The sequence below is a fragment of the Ailuropoda melanoleuca genome, chromosome 11 (genome assembly GCF_002007445.2).
Source record: "Ailuropoda melanoleuca isolate Jingjing chromosome 11, ASM200744v2, whole genome shotgun sequence".
In the NCBI taxonomy this organism is placed as follows: Eukaryota; Metazoa; Chordata; class Mammalia; order Carnivora; family Ursidae; genus Ailuropoda; species Ailuropoda melanoleuca.
Genome location: NC_048228.1, coordinates 78,956,467 through 78,973,253, shown reverse-complemented (window position 1 = coordinate 78,973,253; position 16,787 = coordinate 78,956,467). Strand labels below are relative to the sequence as shown.

The following is a 16,787-nucleotide window of genomic DNA, read 5'->3' as shown; positions in this document are numbered from 1 at the left end:
GGGCTGTCTGCTCAGCAGTGAGTCTGTTTCTCCCTCTCCCTCTGCCCCGTACCTGCTTGTGCTCTCTCGCTCTCTCTCTCTCTCAAATAAATAAAATCTTTAAAAAAATAAATTAGAAATTTTCAGAAGGCATATACTAGGAAAAGTATTGTTGCTTTGTAAACTTAACATTGAAAAGAATACAGGGTGTTTCAGTGTAACATATGATAAAAAGTAAAGGGGACTTAGGAGACTATATATAGAGATCGACAGCCTCAAAGAGCAATGCACAGATGGGTATGGGAACATGTGAGCAATGCACATTCTCAGGGGTGCCTGGGTGGCTCAGTCAGTTGAGTGTCAGACTCTTGATTTCGGCTCAGGCCATGATCTCACGGTCGTAAGATCCAGCCCCCATCCGGCTGGGCGCTCAGTGGAGACTCTGCTTATGCCTCTCCCTCTGCTCCCTCACCCCCTTCAGGCTTTCTCTCACACACAAAATCTTAAAAAAAGAAAAAAAAATTGGGGGGCACCTGGGTGGCTCAGTGGATTGAGTGTCTGCCTTCGGCTCAGGTCATGATCCCGGTGTCCCAGGATGGAGCCCTATGTCGGGCTCCCTGCTCAGTGCCTCTCCCTCTCCTTCTGCCCCTCCCCCTGATCATTCTCTCTCTCTCTCTCTCAAATAACTAAATAAATAAATCTTTTTTAAAAAGCTTACGAAAGAAAGAAAGAAAGAAAGAAAGAAGAAAGAAAGAAAGAAAGAAGAAAGAAAGAAAGAAAGAAAGAAAGAAAGAAAGAAAGAAAAAGAAAGAAGAAAGAAAGAAAGAAAGAAAGAAAGAAAGAAAGAGAAAGAAAGAAAGAAAGAAAGAAGAAAGAAACGCAAACTCTCCAGACGCACCCTAGACCTACTAAAATCAGACTTTGGGGGTGGAGCCAAGCAGTCCGTTTCACCAGCCGGCCCCCCGCCCCCCGCCGTGATTCTAACAACACACGGAATTTATCAGATACACACTAAAGTTAGAGAACCAATGATCTAAGTGGTTCAGCCTCTAATTCAGCAGAAGACAGTTGAAGAGGTAAGAATTGACTTAACCTGGTACGGGAAAACTAAAAATCCATTTTATTAGGAATGTATGCTTTTCTATTTTCAGTACTGAGCAGCCTAATATGTTGTATTTATTACTTGACCTAAATAAATGTGTTAAATGTATGCACCCACCATAATTATAAATGCATAGTAAAATATGTATACATAGAAGCAAAACCCAGAAGAAAATACACAAAAAATTAATATGTATTGATAGTGGAATTTTCTTTTCTTTTTTTTCTTTTTTTTTCTCTTTTTAACTAATTTAATTTTCTCTAAAATCAAATGAGGGTAGGTATTATCGCCATTTCAAACTTCAGAGCACAAAGTCAGAGGCGGTAATTTGGTCAAGGTCAAAAAACTAGAGGCTCCTGGTAGGCTCAGTCAGTGGAGTGTGTGACTCTTGATCTCAGGGTTGTGAGTTCCAGCCCAAAGTTGGGTGTAGAGATTTCTAAAGAATAAAATCTTAAAAACAAAACAAAACAAAAAACAAACAAAAAAAAACCTAGTAAGTGTCATGAACTGGGTTTAAACTGGGGGTTTATGACCAAGTTCAAGTCACTATTGTACTATGCAGTCCTTAAAAGAGTCATATCATTTTATAATTGAAAAACATTTAAATCTATAAACACACATTATGAGGCAGTGCACAAAAATTAAAATTTTGAAAAATCCAAGTGTATGTAATATACATATTTAAAGTTAAGTATGCAATGACCATTACTTACCAGCTTTGTTTAATTACTAAGTCACTGAAATGTTAGAAAAATTATGTACACAAGCCTGAAAGTGTTCCCAGCAATTTCTTAAAAACATACTAAAATTGACCAGTTCTGTCATTTTCATCAAACTTTTGATAAAAGTGAATATTAAAAATGAAAAGCTAAAAAAATGTAAAAATAAACATGAAGAACTAAGATAACAATACAATTTTATAATACAGTGGAAAAAAGACAAAATGGGTACAACATATGGTGAAGTTCTAGCATTCCTAAAAGACTTGAAATAAAGTCCTTTGGGTGGACTAAGAATTGTTGGATGGGCAATATTTAATCATAAGGAAATAATTTAGAGTAGGGAAAGATATAAGTCTAGATAATGAAAATACAAGAAGTCGAGTCAGTGAAAGTAGAGGAATTATGCAAGTTGCCAAGATCTTAGGGGGGAAGAAAAAGACCCCCCCCCACCAAAAAAAAGACAAAATAAGGAGCCTAATGCAGAATATCTGCATTCTTGCCAACACCAGAATGGTGAGCCAAGAGTACAGAAGCAGTTTGATCAAAATGGAATGATTTTTTTCTGAAACTAAGTTGAGTAACTGAAGTTGTTCTGGCCTGCAGACTCCTTTCTTGGGTATAATAAAAATACATGTGGTATAGCAATGACAGACTGTCTGGAGAAGAGTTTGGGCCACACTGAATGTAAAAGAAGACGCCCATTTGTTACCATATACAAAAATAAATACTATATATTAAAGATTTCAATATAAAAAAAATATAATTAAAAAAATCATTCAAGAAAGTCTATAAGCAAGGGGAAACTTCAAAACCAAGACCAGAACCAAGTTGCTGTTTTTAAAGCACTTATTTAACCACACAAGATTATACAAAAGATCTCTTACAAATTAGGGGGGAAAAGCAGCCCCATAAAATTAGTGAATACTGTTAAATAATTTGCAGAAGAGCAAAAATGACCAACAAAAAAAGTGTTTGAATTCATTAGCACCTAGAGAACTACAAATTAAACTGACAATGAATATCATGTAAAGTGATATCTCATTGTAGCTTTCATTTACATTTCTCTGATGACTAGTGATGTTGAGCAACTTTGCATGGGTTTATTAGCCATTCATATGTCTTCTTTGGAGAAATGTCTGTTGAAATTATTTGCCCATTTTTAATGGACTTGTCCTTCTATTATTGAGTTGTAAGATTTCTTTACATATTTTAAATAAAAGTCTCTTATCAAATATATGGTCTGCAAATATTTTCTCCCAGTCTATGGGTTGTCTTTTCACTTTCATGGTGGTGTTCTTTGAGGGACAAAAGTTTTGATTTCTATGAAGTCCACATTTTTCTTTCTTCATTTGTGGTTTTGGTGTCATAATACCATTTGTTGAATTTAATTCTTTCCCCCATTGAATTGTCTTGACAACCTTGTTGAAAATCAGTTGCCCACAGATGCACAGTTTTATTTCTGGAGTCTCAATTCTATTCCATTGATCTATATAACTATCCTTATGCTAGTAACACACTGTTTTGGTTACTGTAGCTTTGCAGTAAGTTTTGAAAATTGAAAAATGTGAGTCTTCCAATTTTGTTCTTCTTTTTCAAGGTTATTTTGCATATTCTGAGTCCCTCGAAATTCCTATGAATTTTAGATCACCTTCTCAATTTCCTCAAAAAGATAGCTGGGATTTTAATAGAGATTTTATTGGATCTTTATACATTAGGGGAGTATTGGCATCTTAAGACTATTAAGTCTCTGATCCATGAATGTGGTATGTATTCACATTTATTTTTTTCTTTAATTTCTTTGAACAAACAAATTTTGTAGTTTTTGGTGTATAAGTCTTGTACTCTTGTTAAATTTATGTATTTTATTTATTTTAATGCTACTATACATAGACTTTTAAGAATTTTCACTTTTGGATTATTCACTTCTAGTATAGAAAAATGCAATTGATTTTTTGTGTATTAATCTTATATCCTGCAAACTTGCTCATTTATTGTAATGGTTTTTAGTGGATTCCTTGGAATTTTTTATGTACAAGATATTGATATCTGCATAGTTTTACTTCTTCCTCTTCAGTCTTTTCTTTAATAATTACCCTGGCTAGATCCTCCAGTACAATGGTAAGTAGAAGTGGCAAGAGTGGATCTCTCTTTTCCCTAAGCCTAATTACCTACTATCTCTAAAGGCATTCAGTCTTTCACCACTAAGTATAATGTTAGTTATATGGGTTTTTGTAGATGACCTTTCTCAGTTTGAAGAAAATACTTTTCATTCCTAGTTTATTGAGTATTTTTATCATGAATGAAAGTTGAGTTTTAAGGGTTGGGGATTTTTTCAAGTGTTTTTCTCTGTCTATTAATATGATCATATTTTTTTGTCCTTTATTATATTAATATTGTATATTGTATTAATTGATTTTCAGATACTAACCTATGTTTGCATTTCTTGCATCAATTTCACTTGGTCATGGTGTACATTCCTTTATATATATATATTGCTGGACTCAGTTTGCTGGTCACTTTCATTTTTGAAAGATGTTTTTTCTGAGTATAGAATTCTGTATGGACAGTTTTTTCTTTCAGTACTTTAATATGTTGCTGCACGGTTTTCTGGCTTGCATGGTTTCCAACAAGAAGTCGCTCATTTTCTTATTTTTGCTCCTTTGTGCATTTATCTTCTTAATCTGGCTTCTTTTAAGATTTTCTTTCATCACAGGTTTTAAATAAGTTTTTAGTTTTTGTCATGTTTCTTATGCTTAGTGTTCATTGAGTTTTTGGATCTGCGGGGTTAGCATTTGGAAATTTTTTTCAACCTTTACTCTTTCAAATATTCTATTCCTCCATCCCCAGCTTCTTTTGGGACTCCAGTCACACATGAATTAGGCTCTGGAAGTTGTTTCACAACTCTGTGATGCTCTATACATCTCTCAGTGGTTGGCTGTTGGGTTTTGCTGGGCGGGGGGGGCGGGTATGCATACAGCAGGGCACAAGGGGATGTTTATGTTGCCATATCCTGAAGTTCACTAATCTTTGTTCTTGCTAAGCTGGTTGACTGGATTCATAAGTCACATGCCTAACCTCTTTAGTAAATGGTTGTCTGTCCCTACCCTTGACCCTGTTTCCAAAACATTCTACCTGAATAGGCTGAGAATTTTCCAAATAACCAAGTGCTGGTTCTTTTGTGCTTAGCAGTTCATTCTCAACTTATCTCCATCCTCTCACATTTTACTAAGCAGCAAGGAGAAACTAGGCTGAGCCTTCAAACATCTTAACTGAAAATCTCCTTAGTTAAATATGTAAGTTTATCACTTATGAATTCTTCTTTCCACCCAACACAATTCAGCCAAATTCTCTACCACTTTATAACAAGCATCCAATAACATGTCCCTTATTTCCATCTGAGGCCTCACCAGAAGCACTGTGAACATTCATATTTTCAGCATTCTGTTATAACAATCTATGTATTCTCTAAAAAACCCAGCAACTTCCTCTATAGCTCTCCTGTCTGAGCTCTCAAAACACGTTTAATGTCCACATTTCAACCAACAATGCCTTCAAAGCAATTTAAGCTTACTACCAAGTACCTCCGAATTCTATCAGCCTCTGTCCATAAGCCATTACTACATTTTAGGTATATGTTATAGCAGCACAACACTTCCTGGTACCAAAATCTATATTAGTTTCCTAGGGCTACTGTAACAAAATACCTCAAACCATGTGACTTAAAACAACAGAAATTTATCATCTCACAGTTCTGGAAGCTAGAAGTCCAACATCAAGGTGTTTGACAGGACCATGTATCCCCTGAAATATGGGGGAGAATTATTACTTGCCTCTTCCTAGCTTTGATGTGGGCATCAATCCTTGGCATTCTTTGGTATAGCTACATCAACCTCTGCCTCTATTGTCACATGGCAGTCTCCCTGTGTGTCTGTGTTCAAATTTCCCTCTTCTTGTAAGTACATAAATTATATTAAATTAGGGCCATGTGAATGGCATCTTAATTATATCTGCAAATCCCCTATTTCCAAATAAAGCTATATTCACAAGTAGGACTTCAACATATCTTTTTGGGGGACAAAATTAAGCTTATCACATAAACAAAACCAAAATCTATTTTTTTAAAGGTCAACAGCAAAATTGACATATTTAGCTAGAGAGGAAAAACGAGAAAACATTCAAATTATTACAATCAGGAATGAAAGAGAGAAAACATCACTATTGACCCTACAGAAATAAAAAAGTATAAAGGAATACTGTGAACAATAGTATGTCAACAAATTGGATAACCTAGATGAAAAGAACAAATTCCTAGGAAAGCCACAACTATCAAAGCTGACTCAAAAAGAAGTAGAAAATTTGATTAGACCTATGACAGGACATGGAATTTGTAACTAAAAAATAAGTTCCCACAAAGAAAGAAAGAAAGAAAGAAAGAAAGAAAGAAAGAAAGAAAGAAAGAAAGAAAAGCCCAGTAAGCCTAATTACCTACTATCTCTAAATAAGTTGACCTCTTTCAATTTCTCATTATCTTTACTCTATCATTTTACCTTAACTTCTTCTTCTGAGACAAACCCAATAGTCTATTAAATAATATCTACTTTGGGGGCACCTGGGTGGCTCAGTTGGTTAAGTGTCCTCAGGTCATGATCCTGGGGTTTGGGATAGAGTCCCGCATCTGGCTCCCTGCTCCTCCCTCTGCCCCTCCCTCCTGCTCATGCACTCTCTCTCTCTCTCTCAAATAAGTGTAGATTCCTGCAAACCAGGGCAAAGAATTTCAAGCGATTCAACGTAGATATTATTTATTTTTTTAAAGATTTTATTTATTTATTTTCATTTTTCTGGCCTAATTTTATTTCTGTTATGTAGACTTCCCCTGAAGGGTGGCAGAATATGCCACTCCAAAATAAACCACTTTGATATAAGGATTATTTTGAGCTAAAGGTACCTAAAAAATAGCAGATGCAAATGAGTAATTTTTCTTCCTGAAAACAGGGAATTAAAAACTCCCATGTGAAAGACACTCTCCCTGTACCAGAAGGAAAATAACATTCTTATCATCAGGAGAAGCTGAGATTGAGAGTCTATATAAACAGACCTTATTAAAATAATTATTTTTCTTTAGCCTCACCACATAGTTTAATTGCATTCCCACAGTTTCCTCTCTTGGTTTAACCTAATATAAAAGCATGGCATGTAGATGTCATTTCTTTGGGTCTTTTCCTTAGGATGGCTCCCATTTCAGGTAACACATACATACTCGTAGGCTTTTCTTCAGTTAATCCGTCTTAGGTCAGTTTAATTCTTAGCCCTAGCTGAAAAACCCAAAGGGGCAGAGGCAAAATTCTGTCTCCCCTACGTTCCCTAAACCTAAAAAGTCCCATTCACTCTTTTAAATGTTGCGTGGCCAATTTCTGAATTTCTGTTTCTCTTAACCTTTTTCTCTCAATCACCTATTAACGACATCTTCATTTTAATGGGCCGGTCTTGCACCTGAAACTAAAGGGAAACCTAAACTAAACTAAACTAAACTAAACCCCAACCAAGGGAACAGGACCTTCAAGAATGGTAACACCCCTCACTAGTTCTTTGAAATCATTTTCTTTAAGCCAGTACAATTCCTACCTAAAGTCAAAAAGAAAAGGGTGGGTTGTTCAACATTTTCAGACACTTGGGCAAAAGAAGTACTTTCATACTCTAAATACTAAAGCACAAATCTATGGCAGGGCATAATTGAGGAAAAGTTGCCAGGTCCAAAGCCTAAAGAGAGGAGCACTTCGTGTTCATTTTTCTTGCCCAATTCAGTTGGCCTATTAACGCCTTGGGGGGAAAAAAACACATCTTTAACCCAGAAGCCTAGAAAGGAAAAAAAGAGATGGCACACGGGCCCATCCAAGTCCTCTTTGCGCGTACTATGTAAGAGTATTTGCCCCAAGAACAAATTTCCGTTCTCCTTTCACCCAACATTCAGCGCCTTCTCGTTTCCTTGATTCTGGGCGCCCCCACCCGCCACCATCGGCATCTTAGAAACCAGGAGCCGAACTGTACGCAGGCGCCTTTCAGGGCTCACAGAGCCCACCTCCCTCGGGGCGAGTCCCCCGGTCTCATCCAATCAGAGCCCAACCAGGAAGCCACGGCGCAGCCGGGCCTCCTGATGCGCAATCTTTCGGGGCCTACCTCGGCCTGCGTCACGTGATTCCAGTCCACGCCTCCCGCCCTCCCCTGCGGAGGACCCCACGAGGCACCGCCCTTTAGCAAGTGTTCGCTGATTGGTCACTGCTCGCGCGATCTCCTGGGTGACGGGAACGCGTTAGCTCTTTTGGAGCAGACCTGGTGCGCCTGCGCATTTGCCAGATCGCGCGGCCGCTGGAGCCTTGAGATGAAGGTAAATAACTTACAAACCCCGGGGGGGCGGGAAAACGCGACCACTGGGTTTTAGCCCGAGGAGCGTCACTTTGAGGATAGGGGCCTGTGCCCTCCTCCGTCCTCCAGAGTGCGTTAGGAATGGGGAGGAGAGCTGAGTGAGCGGGGAGGGGGAAAGCGGGGGCGAAGTTGAAGGAAGGAGGGGAAAGGAAAAAAAATTGGAGAGGCGGAGAGGGAGGCCTCATTTCTGGGACGGCGCACGGAGTTGAAACGGTGCGAGCAGAGGCAACCCGGGCGCGGCCTGAAATGAACAGTCTGGGTCAGAGAAGACCTCGAACTTCGCACCGCGGAAAGAACGATATGCTTGGGGGGTCGCAGTGAAATTGACTGGATTGGGTGTCGCGAGCAGCTGCTTTTCCTGCAGCTGAACCCCTGGCAAGCTAGGCGACTGCTCAGTAATTAAAAAGAGTGAAAATCTTCTTAAAGAATAATGTCAAATTGTATTGCTTGTGACAACTCTAATGTACAAATCACTCAGTGGCTAATGTACATAATTCACGGAGAAATCTGCTCTTGCACGCGCAGGTCTTCCTCTGCACGCACCGTTCCTGCTCGTGGGCTTCTCGTGAACCCCATCCCCGGTCACTAGCTACAGCTCATTTCAAAACCCTTCTGCTTTACTACGGCAATAGCCCTCTGCCCTGATCTGGCAAAGAAATGGATAGTTCAGTTTAAAAATTAAGTCTTAATGATTCCTCGTGGCTGTTTGCGTGGAAATTGGAATTGACAGACCGGTAATCATAAATTTCTAAAGCGCTTCACAATTCATGAAGTATCAGAACGGAGAAGATAATTATTCTTGGTTTACAATTGAAAATTTTGTGCTTGAGGCAATTTGAGCGACTTGTTTTAAGCCCCACAGCTAATACGTAAAAAGCGAAGTGCAAACCTTGGTTTTCTGGTTGTGAAGCCAGCACTTTTTCACTATACCATATATGGCGCACGTAAATGTACTTGCAGTGAGGAAGAATACGCAACATCACAGCCCGAAGAGGCCTACCATGAAGCTAATGAAGTTTAAGTATCCCTCACTTGCTTGAGGGGGTTCCCAGGCCATGTGGTCAAAAAATTGCAAAAGATGCCTTTATTGCTTCTTTTCCCCCTTCAAGGTGTTTTCAAAACGTGGGTGCACTTGTGTTTATTGACCACTCCTGTTTTCAATAGAGGTGGATTTCATCTACTTAACATACCAAATGCTGATTGATTGGTATTTAATTTTTTAAAAAAAGATTTATTTATTTTTAGAGAGCCAACATGGGTGAGCAGGGGGAGGGGCAAAGAAGGAGGGGAGAGAGATGCTTAAGCACACTCACAGCTGACCGCAGGGCTCAATTTCAGAACCCTGAGAGCGTCACCTGAGCGGAAATCTAGAGCCTGACGCTTGGCCAGCTGCCCGACGTAGGCGCCCCTTGGTGTTTAATTTCAAGCATTTGATGAATTTTGTGTGGCGCCTCAGATTGTCAAGCCTCCTGTGGGCGTATCTAAACTTCATATGCCTAGACGTGGTCTATGATTTAACCTAATTGTTTCTAATTTGACTTAATATTAAAATCTGAATTTTTTTATTCAAGCTCTATTTTTTAAGTGTTCTAGATCAGTATTGTTTGATATAAATCTACTGTGAGCCAATGTAATTTAAAATTTTTAGTAGCCACATTAAAATGCTTTAAAAGAAACAGGTGAGATTAATTTAAATAATTTATTTTATCCAGTATATCCAAAATATTATCTCCATATGTAATCAAAATAAAAAATTATCAATGAGATAGTTTACATTTTTTTATATTCCTTGAAATGCATATGTATCTACATTTACAACACATCTAAATTCGGGCTACCTACATTTCAAGCCCTCAATAAAATTTCAAGTCCAGCTGTGTTTTGTGGCTTCCATATTAGATACCCCAGTTCTTGACTGAAAAGAAAGGCTTTTCAGTTGATATGCTGTTCACCCAATAGCTAAATTAAGTACTTAATGATTGAGTAAATATAACTAATGGGTAAAGGAAGAAAATTTTGAATGAAGTAGTTTGTATTTTTATCATAGTTAAGATTTTTTAAATGGTAGTTTTGTTAAGTTTAATCTAAGAAATCCATGCTACTCCCCAGTGGTTATAGCAGCAATGTCCATAGTAGCCAAACTATGGAAAGAGCCCAGATGTCCATCAACAGGTGAATGGATAAAGAAGAGGTGGTATATATATACAATGGAATATTAGTCATCAAAAAGAATGAAATCTTGCCATTAGCAACAACGTGGATGGAGCTAGAGGGTATTACGCTAAGCAGAATAAGTCAATCAGAGAAAGACAATTATATGATTTCACTCATTTGTGGAATTTAAGAACCAAAACAGAGGATCATGGGGAAGAAAGGGAATAAAAGGAAAACAAGACAAAATAAGAGAGGGGGGCAAACCATAAGAGACTCTTAACCATAGGAAACAAACAGTTTTGCTGGAGGGGTGGGGGTGGGGGGATGGGGTTACTGGGTGATGGAAATTAAGGAGGGCATGTGATGTAATGAGCACTGTGTATTCTGTAAGACTGGTGAATCACTGACTTCTGTCTCTGAAACTAATAATAAAATACATGTTAATTAACTGAATTTAACTAAAAAATTTTTTTAAATCCATGCTACTGATTATTAGCTAAATTCAAGTTTAAATTATTTTACTCTTTAACATATAAAACTAAAATTATAATTTTTATAGAATTAATATTCAAAAACATTTAAGACCAAAGTTTATAATAAATGCTTGCCTGTGTATTAAGGTCCATACTTCATACAAAGTTTGTTGTTTGTCCATACAAACAACCAGATTGTAGAATTTGGTCGGTTGGTTGGTTGGTTGATTTAGTTATTTTGTCTGTTACATTGTTGACTTTTTCTGGATAAGCTCTAACAGTAAGCTGTTACCATCTTGAATCCTACTGTTTTCATGATCACGTTTTGGTATCTTTGACCAACCCTTAAACTATATGTTTTGAAAATATCAAAATTACATTTGTCTTTTTAGCGTATTTTCTCGCTGCTAGAAAAGACTTGGCTTGGCGCACCAATACAGTTCACCTGGCAAAAAACATCAGGAAACTACCTTGCAGTAACAGGGTAAGAAATCAGTGAATATTTTAAGTAAATCATCCTGACTTCAAATGGTTGTATGCCTGCATAACCACACCATTTATTTAGTAGAAGTTCTTGTGTGATGGCTGTATAGTGGGAAAAATAATACATTCACCTCCATTAACATCACAGTTCATAATCTTTTTCTGGTAATAACTTTGTAGATATAGATTATGCAACTGTCATGAGAGAACACTGAAATCACTTGGATGGCAGCTTAATTTTTTAATATACATTTATAAAAAGACACATTTAAATTATATATTTGTGTTCTAATTGTTTTTAGAGCTGATCATATTGTGAAAATCTTTGATCGCCATGGTCAAAAAAGAAGTGAAATTAACTTACCTGGGTAAGTACAGAGGTGGATCAAAAACTTTCAAGCTTTCTTCCTAAAAGATAAAAAGTATTGCCTTAAAGCTATAATCAAATAGGATTTTACAACTCGTATTTAATCTGTGTCTCTTGCTTTCTTCGTTTGCAAAGGGATTTGTTGTTTTGTTTTGTTTTTTAAGGTTTATTTACTAATTTTTAGAGACAGAGCATAAGCAGGAGGGGCAGAGGGGAAAGGAGAGAGAATCCCAAGCCAACTCTGTGCTCGGCACAGAGCCCTGTGTGGAGCTCCATCCCACAAACCCTGAGATCATGACCTGAGCCAAAACCAACTGACTGTGCCACGCAGGCACCCCAGGGATTTGTTTTTTTATACATAAGTTGTTAGTGAAATACATAGTCATATAGCATATGAGTTAGAGTTGATATTTATAACCTCCATACATTCACAGGGAAGCTTTAAGGTACAATTATAAATGAGTCCATATGAAAGATTCTTATTTAATTATAAACAAGTCTTGGGGCGCCTGGGTGGCACAGCAGTTGGGCGTCTGCCTTCAGCTCAGGGCGTGATCCCGGTGTTATGGAATCGAGCCCCACATCAGGCTCCTCCACTGTGAGCCTGCTTCTTCCTCTCCCACTCCCCCTGCTTGTGTTCCCTCTCTTGCTGGCTGTCTCTATCTCTGTCAAATAAAAAAAAAAAATCTTTAATTATAAACAAGTCTTACTTTGTGTATAGGCAGAAAAGGTAAGCCCATATCACTGTACTATTTCCTCTCATAAATTGTTGGAAAATAGTTACTTTCAACATACATTTTAAAGTTTGTTTTTTTAAGATTTCATTTATTTGTCAGAGAGAGTGCACACAAGTGGGGGGAGCAGGGAGGCAGAAAGAGAAGCCGAGCAAAGAGCCCAATTCAGGACTGGATCCCAGGACCCTGGGATTATGACCTGAGCTGAAGGCAGATGCTTAACCAGCTGAGCCACCCAGGCGTACCTACGTCATTGTTAAACTTTTTTTTTTTTTCCTTAAGAGAGAGTGTGCGTGCATGTGAGCAGGGCAGCTGGTGGGGAGGCAGGGGGAGAGGGAGAGAGAATCCTAAGCAGGCTCCATGCTCAGTGCAGAGCCCGATGTAGGGCTCAATCTCATGACCCTGAGCTGAAATCAAGAGATGGATGCTTAAGCGACTGAGCCACCCAGGCGCCCCTTGACATGCTTTTTACAGAACAAGGCCTGTCCTTTCCAGGAAGTCATCCTAGATTACACAAAACATAACTTAAGCATTTTTTTAAAAGATTTATTTATTTTAGAGAGAGGGAGTGCGAGCACATGTGCAAGGACAGAGGGAGAGGGGGAGAGAGTCTTAAGCGGATTCTGCACCAACTTGGGGCTCCATCCCATGACCCTGAGATCACAACCTGAGCCGAAACCAAGAGTCAGATGCTTAACCAACTGTGCCACCCAGGCGCCCCATAACATAAGCATTTTTGATAATTCTGTGTAATCATTACCTTTATTAGTTATTTTATTGATAGTCTTAGTGGTTTTAAGGTATCCAGAGTCACTCACCTAAATGGTCTTACGCTGCCACGCTTTTTAAATTCATGTCTGCTTTTTGTAGTTTATTGCCACCATCTTTGCAAATCAGGTTGTCTTACTTCTCTGAGTCTCTAACAGCCTTTCCCACCTCCTGCTCTGCCCCGCCTACCCAATGCCTCCATTTTGGCATTTCCCATTGCTTTCTTAATTGTTGCTTGTTTTCTGTATTTTGGGAAACAGAAGTCAAGATAGTCGTAATTATGTTTAAAAGTAAGAAGGCACTTAGTAGAGAACTTCTTTGAGTAAACTGTATGAAGTTTTTTTAATCATCTCTGTGACCTCTATTTTGGTTACACAATGGCTGTATTTTTTTTTAACCTCTGAATTCTTTTGCTGTGTTTATCATAGTTGAATTCAACTGACAGAGGTTCTCCAGATAAGTAAAATACCATATGTATTGTCTCTAATTGTTAGATGATTTTATCAAAAATTTGAAAGCATCCCTCTTCCATACTCCCCAAATCTCTGAAAATACTGGAAAAAATTAAGATCCCAAAACATTTTTTAACACTTTGAAAAATAAAATGACCAAAGTAATTCCCAACTGTCTTAACTGTAAATCTGAGTATGGCTTAGCCAATATCCCAGAACAGCCTCAAAATGAAAAATAGCATCAGATAGTAAAAAGTTAAACCTCAAGTAAGTTTTTGATTTATAATAAATACTTTGAAATAATTTTAAACAATAACATATGTAAAAAGCATTTCCTGTTTATAACTGTTTTGTCATTTTAATGGAATCATTCTTATTCTGATATAAAATGAAAATAACATTTCTTACTGCTTCAAAATCTAGTTTTTCCATTATTTACAATCCCACATCTACCAACCAAGATCTGTTTTATACACAATTTATCTGGATATAACTTTGTTTTTTGTCAGTACCTTCTTTTTCTCTCTGTAAACTTGAAGTCACCTTTCCACACTTGGTCATACAAATTACCTCTTAATTCCAGGTGTGATTCCTTTGTAGAGGTGCTTGAGGAGTTGGTTTTACCAAAAGGTTAGGTTCTTTATAGGATCCAAGAAAATGTGCTAACTTACTAGGTGTGATTATATGTAATGTAGTATATATAAATGATACTTAAAATAAAATTAAAAATTTTCCCATCTCCTCAACAACAATAAAAGATTTAACTTAGTGGGGCACCTGGGTGGCTCAGTTGGTTAAGCATCTGACTCTTGGTTTCAGCTCAGGTCACGATCTCAGGGTCGTGGGATGGAGCCCCACATCGGGCTCCACATTCAGCTCGGAGTCTGCTTAAGATTCTCTCTCTCCCTTTGCCCTCCCCCAACCCACTCGCACACACTCTCTCTCTCTCTTAAAAAAAAAGAATTAGTATTATCTAAGCAGTGAATAGTAAGTTGTATTTCTCACTTTAGAAAGTTTATGACCTACTCAAAATAGATTAAGTGGTCTTATTGTAGATAAAAATTATAAATAGATATTTAAATTTCTTTTCCTACTTTAAGAAGATATATAGTAATATTTTGCTTTCTTTTTTAAAAGTAACTGTGTTGCTATGGATTGGGATAAAGATGGAGATATCCTAGCAGTGATTGCTGAGAAATCTAGTTGCATTTATCTATGGGATGCCAACACAAATAAAACCAGCCAATTAGACAGTGGTATGAGGTAAGGGTAACTTTTTTATTTTAAATCTTCACTTACAAATATGGTTATTTGTAGGTTTGATGCTAACAGTACTTAACTGCTATCATTATAAAGATGCATTTGTGAGTTATTTTCCTATGAAAGAAAGGTTTTTTTATTGTTACATATAATCCTTTTGATTTTGCCCAATTAATTAGAATACAATTGTTATGATTGTAAAATATAAATAGCTTCTTAGAAAGTTGCTTTCAGTGGAACAGACTAAAATGTCCAAAGATGAGACAAAACATCTGGAAAAATATGGAAATGGGATTGGCCTCAGGCGTTGCTGGATCTAGGGCTTCTAGTGATGCAGTCAAGACCCTTTCTCCATCTCTGAGCTCCTCCTTTCTCTGTACTGACTTTATTCTAAGTCAGATTCTCTCCCTGGCTGCTGACAACTCTTGGCTCATATCATTCTTCATAGCAAGTTACAACAAAGAGAAGAGCATAACCCCATCATATCACCAGTGTCCACTCAGTTACTCAAAAGGTCTCTGAGTAGGGTAGGCAGGGCCATGAGATTAAAAATCCCAGCAGATGAAGAGTGGGATCAAGGGTAGGACAGTTCCCAAATGGAAAATGTACTGGGCAAACAGAATAAATTACAAATCTCTGCTAAAAGAGAAACCACTTTAACATATGGAATAGAAAAACTTATTTACAACTAAAACTTGGCAGTTCAGCCTTGAATGAGTTGCTTTACCTCTCTCTAAACCTCAATTTCTTCATCTATATGGAATGTGTGTAATAATATTATCTGCCTCATGGTATCATGGGACATGCAGATAGGCCACACACATACTGTAGGGTTAGACTATAAATTTCCAGTTTTCCAAGGAGTAACAACCCAGAGGAAGCAAGGTGGCCATGCAGAACAGGACCAGAGGTAACCTTAGCATCGTTTTCCTTAACCCTCCAAATTGACACACGAGGCATGCATTCACAGGTGATATTGTCTACCCATCATAAAGTCTTGCTAGGTTTGAGAACCTTCATTTCTTGCTCGGTCCTTTTACACTTTGGGTATGCATCACTTTTTAGAAAGGTTTTACATACTCTGTTCTTCAATTCAAGAGAATATTTATAAAGATCAGATACTGGTTCTTGAACCAAATTCAGCATCAGTGAGAACACATTCTCACCTGGAGAAAAATGCATAATTAATCCAAGGTGTTTCAAACTGGTATATGTCTGCCTCTGGTATCTGTCTTCCCACAGATCCATTTCCTCACATCATCTCAGAGTTGTTGTGACATTTGATTGTGTGTCATGGCCAGGCATGAAATCAAGAACTGAATGAATGGTAGATGTTACTGTAATTATCAGGGTAGAACAATTAAATATTAGTTGATATTAATATTTAATGTCTAAAAGACTTGTGTATATACAAAGGTATACCCACTACTATTTGTTTTTTATTTAAAGGTCATTCAAATATACTAAGATACTTAAACACAATTTCAAATATCAGTTTTTCTTAAATATATTCATTTTGCAAACAAATTTCCTTGAAAAATTTTAATTACATTTACAAATTTAATTGGAATTTATTCTTTTGAGCACTTTGAATATCTTAAATAATACACAAAACATATTAAGATATAATCATTGCAAAACTTACTACAATGTCACTTAACTATCTTAAATAATTATGTTAACACAACAGGTTGAATTTATTAATTTTTACTAAATGTGTCTTTATAACTTCTTAGAATTATAGTGGTACTTCCCCTGATCCCACCTAGGCTTATAGGAATTACATCCCTGGGGTACGGCAGTCTTCCCAGAGAAAACTCCAAATACAACATCTCATTCATCAACCAGTTGATTTGTGTTTGGATCATTGGAC

The 16,787-nt window shown here is 37.4% G+C and overlaps 1 protein-coding gene across 4 annotated transcripts in view; it reads left to right on the top strand.

The window, feature by feature from the left end:
• Window positions 1-8,080: 8,080 nt before the first annotated feature.
• The window catches only part of WDR19 (WD repeat domain 19), a 107,000-nt gene continuing 98,293 nt past the window's right edge, over window positions 8,081-16,787 (top strand). For all 4 annotated transcript variants that reach the window (XR_002143878.2, XM_011232244.3, XM_019805882.2 and 1 more), the window contains exons 1-4: window positions 8,081-8,185; window positions 11,243-11,334; window positions 11,636-11,701; window positions 14,792-14,917. Coding sequence is in view for 3 of the 4 variants with exons in the window: in XM_011232244.3 (XP_011230546.2) it covers window positions 8,180-8,185; window positions 11,243-11,334; window positions 11,636-11,701; window positions 14,792-14,917 (290 nt within the window). In the remaining variant the exon portion in view is untranslated. The remainder of the gene's footprint in view (window positions 8,186-11,242; window positions 11,335-11,635; window positions 11,702-14,791; window positions 14,918-16,787) is intronic.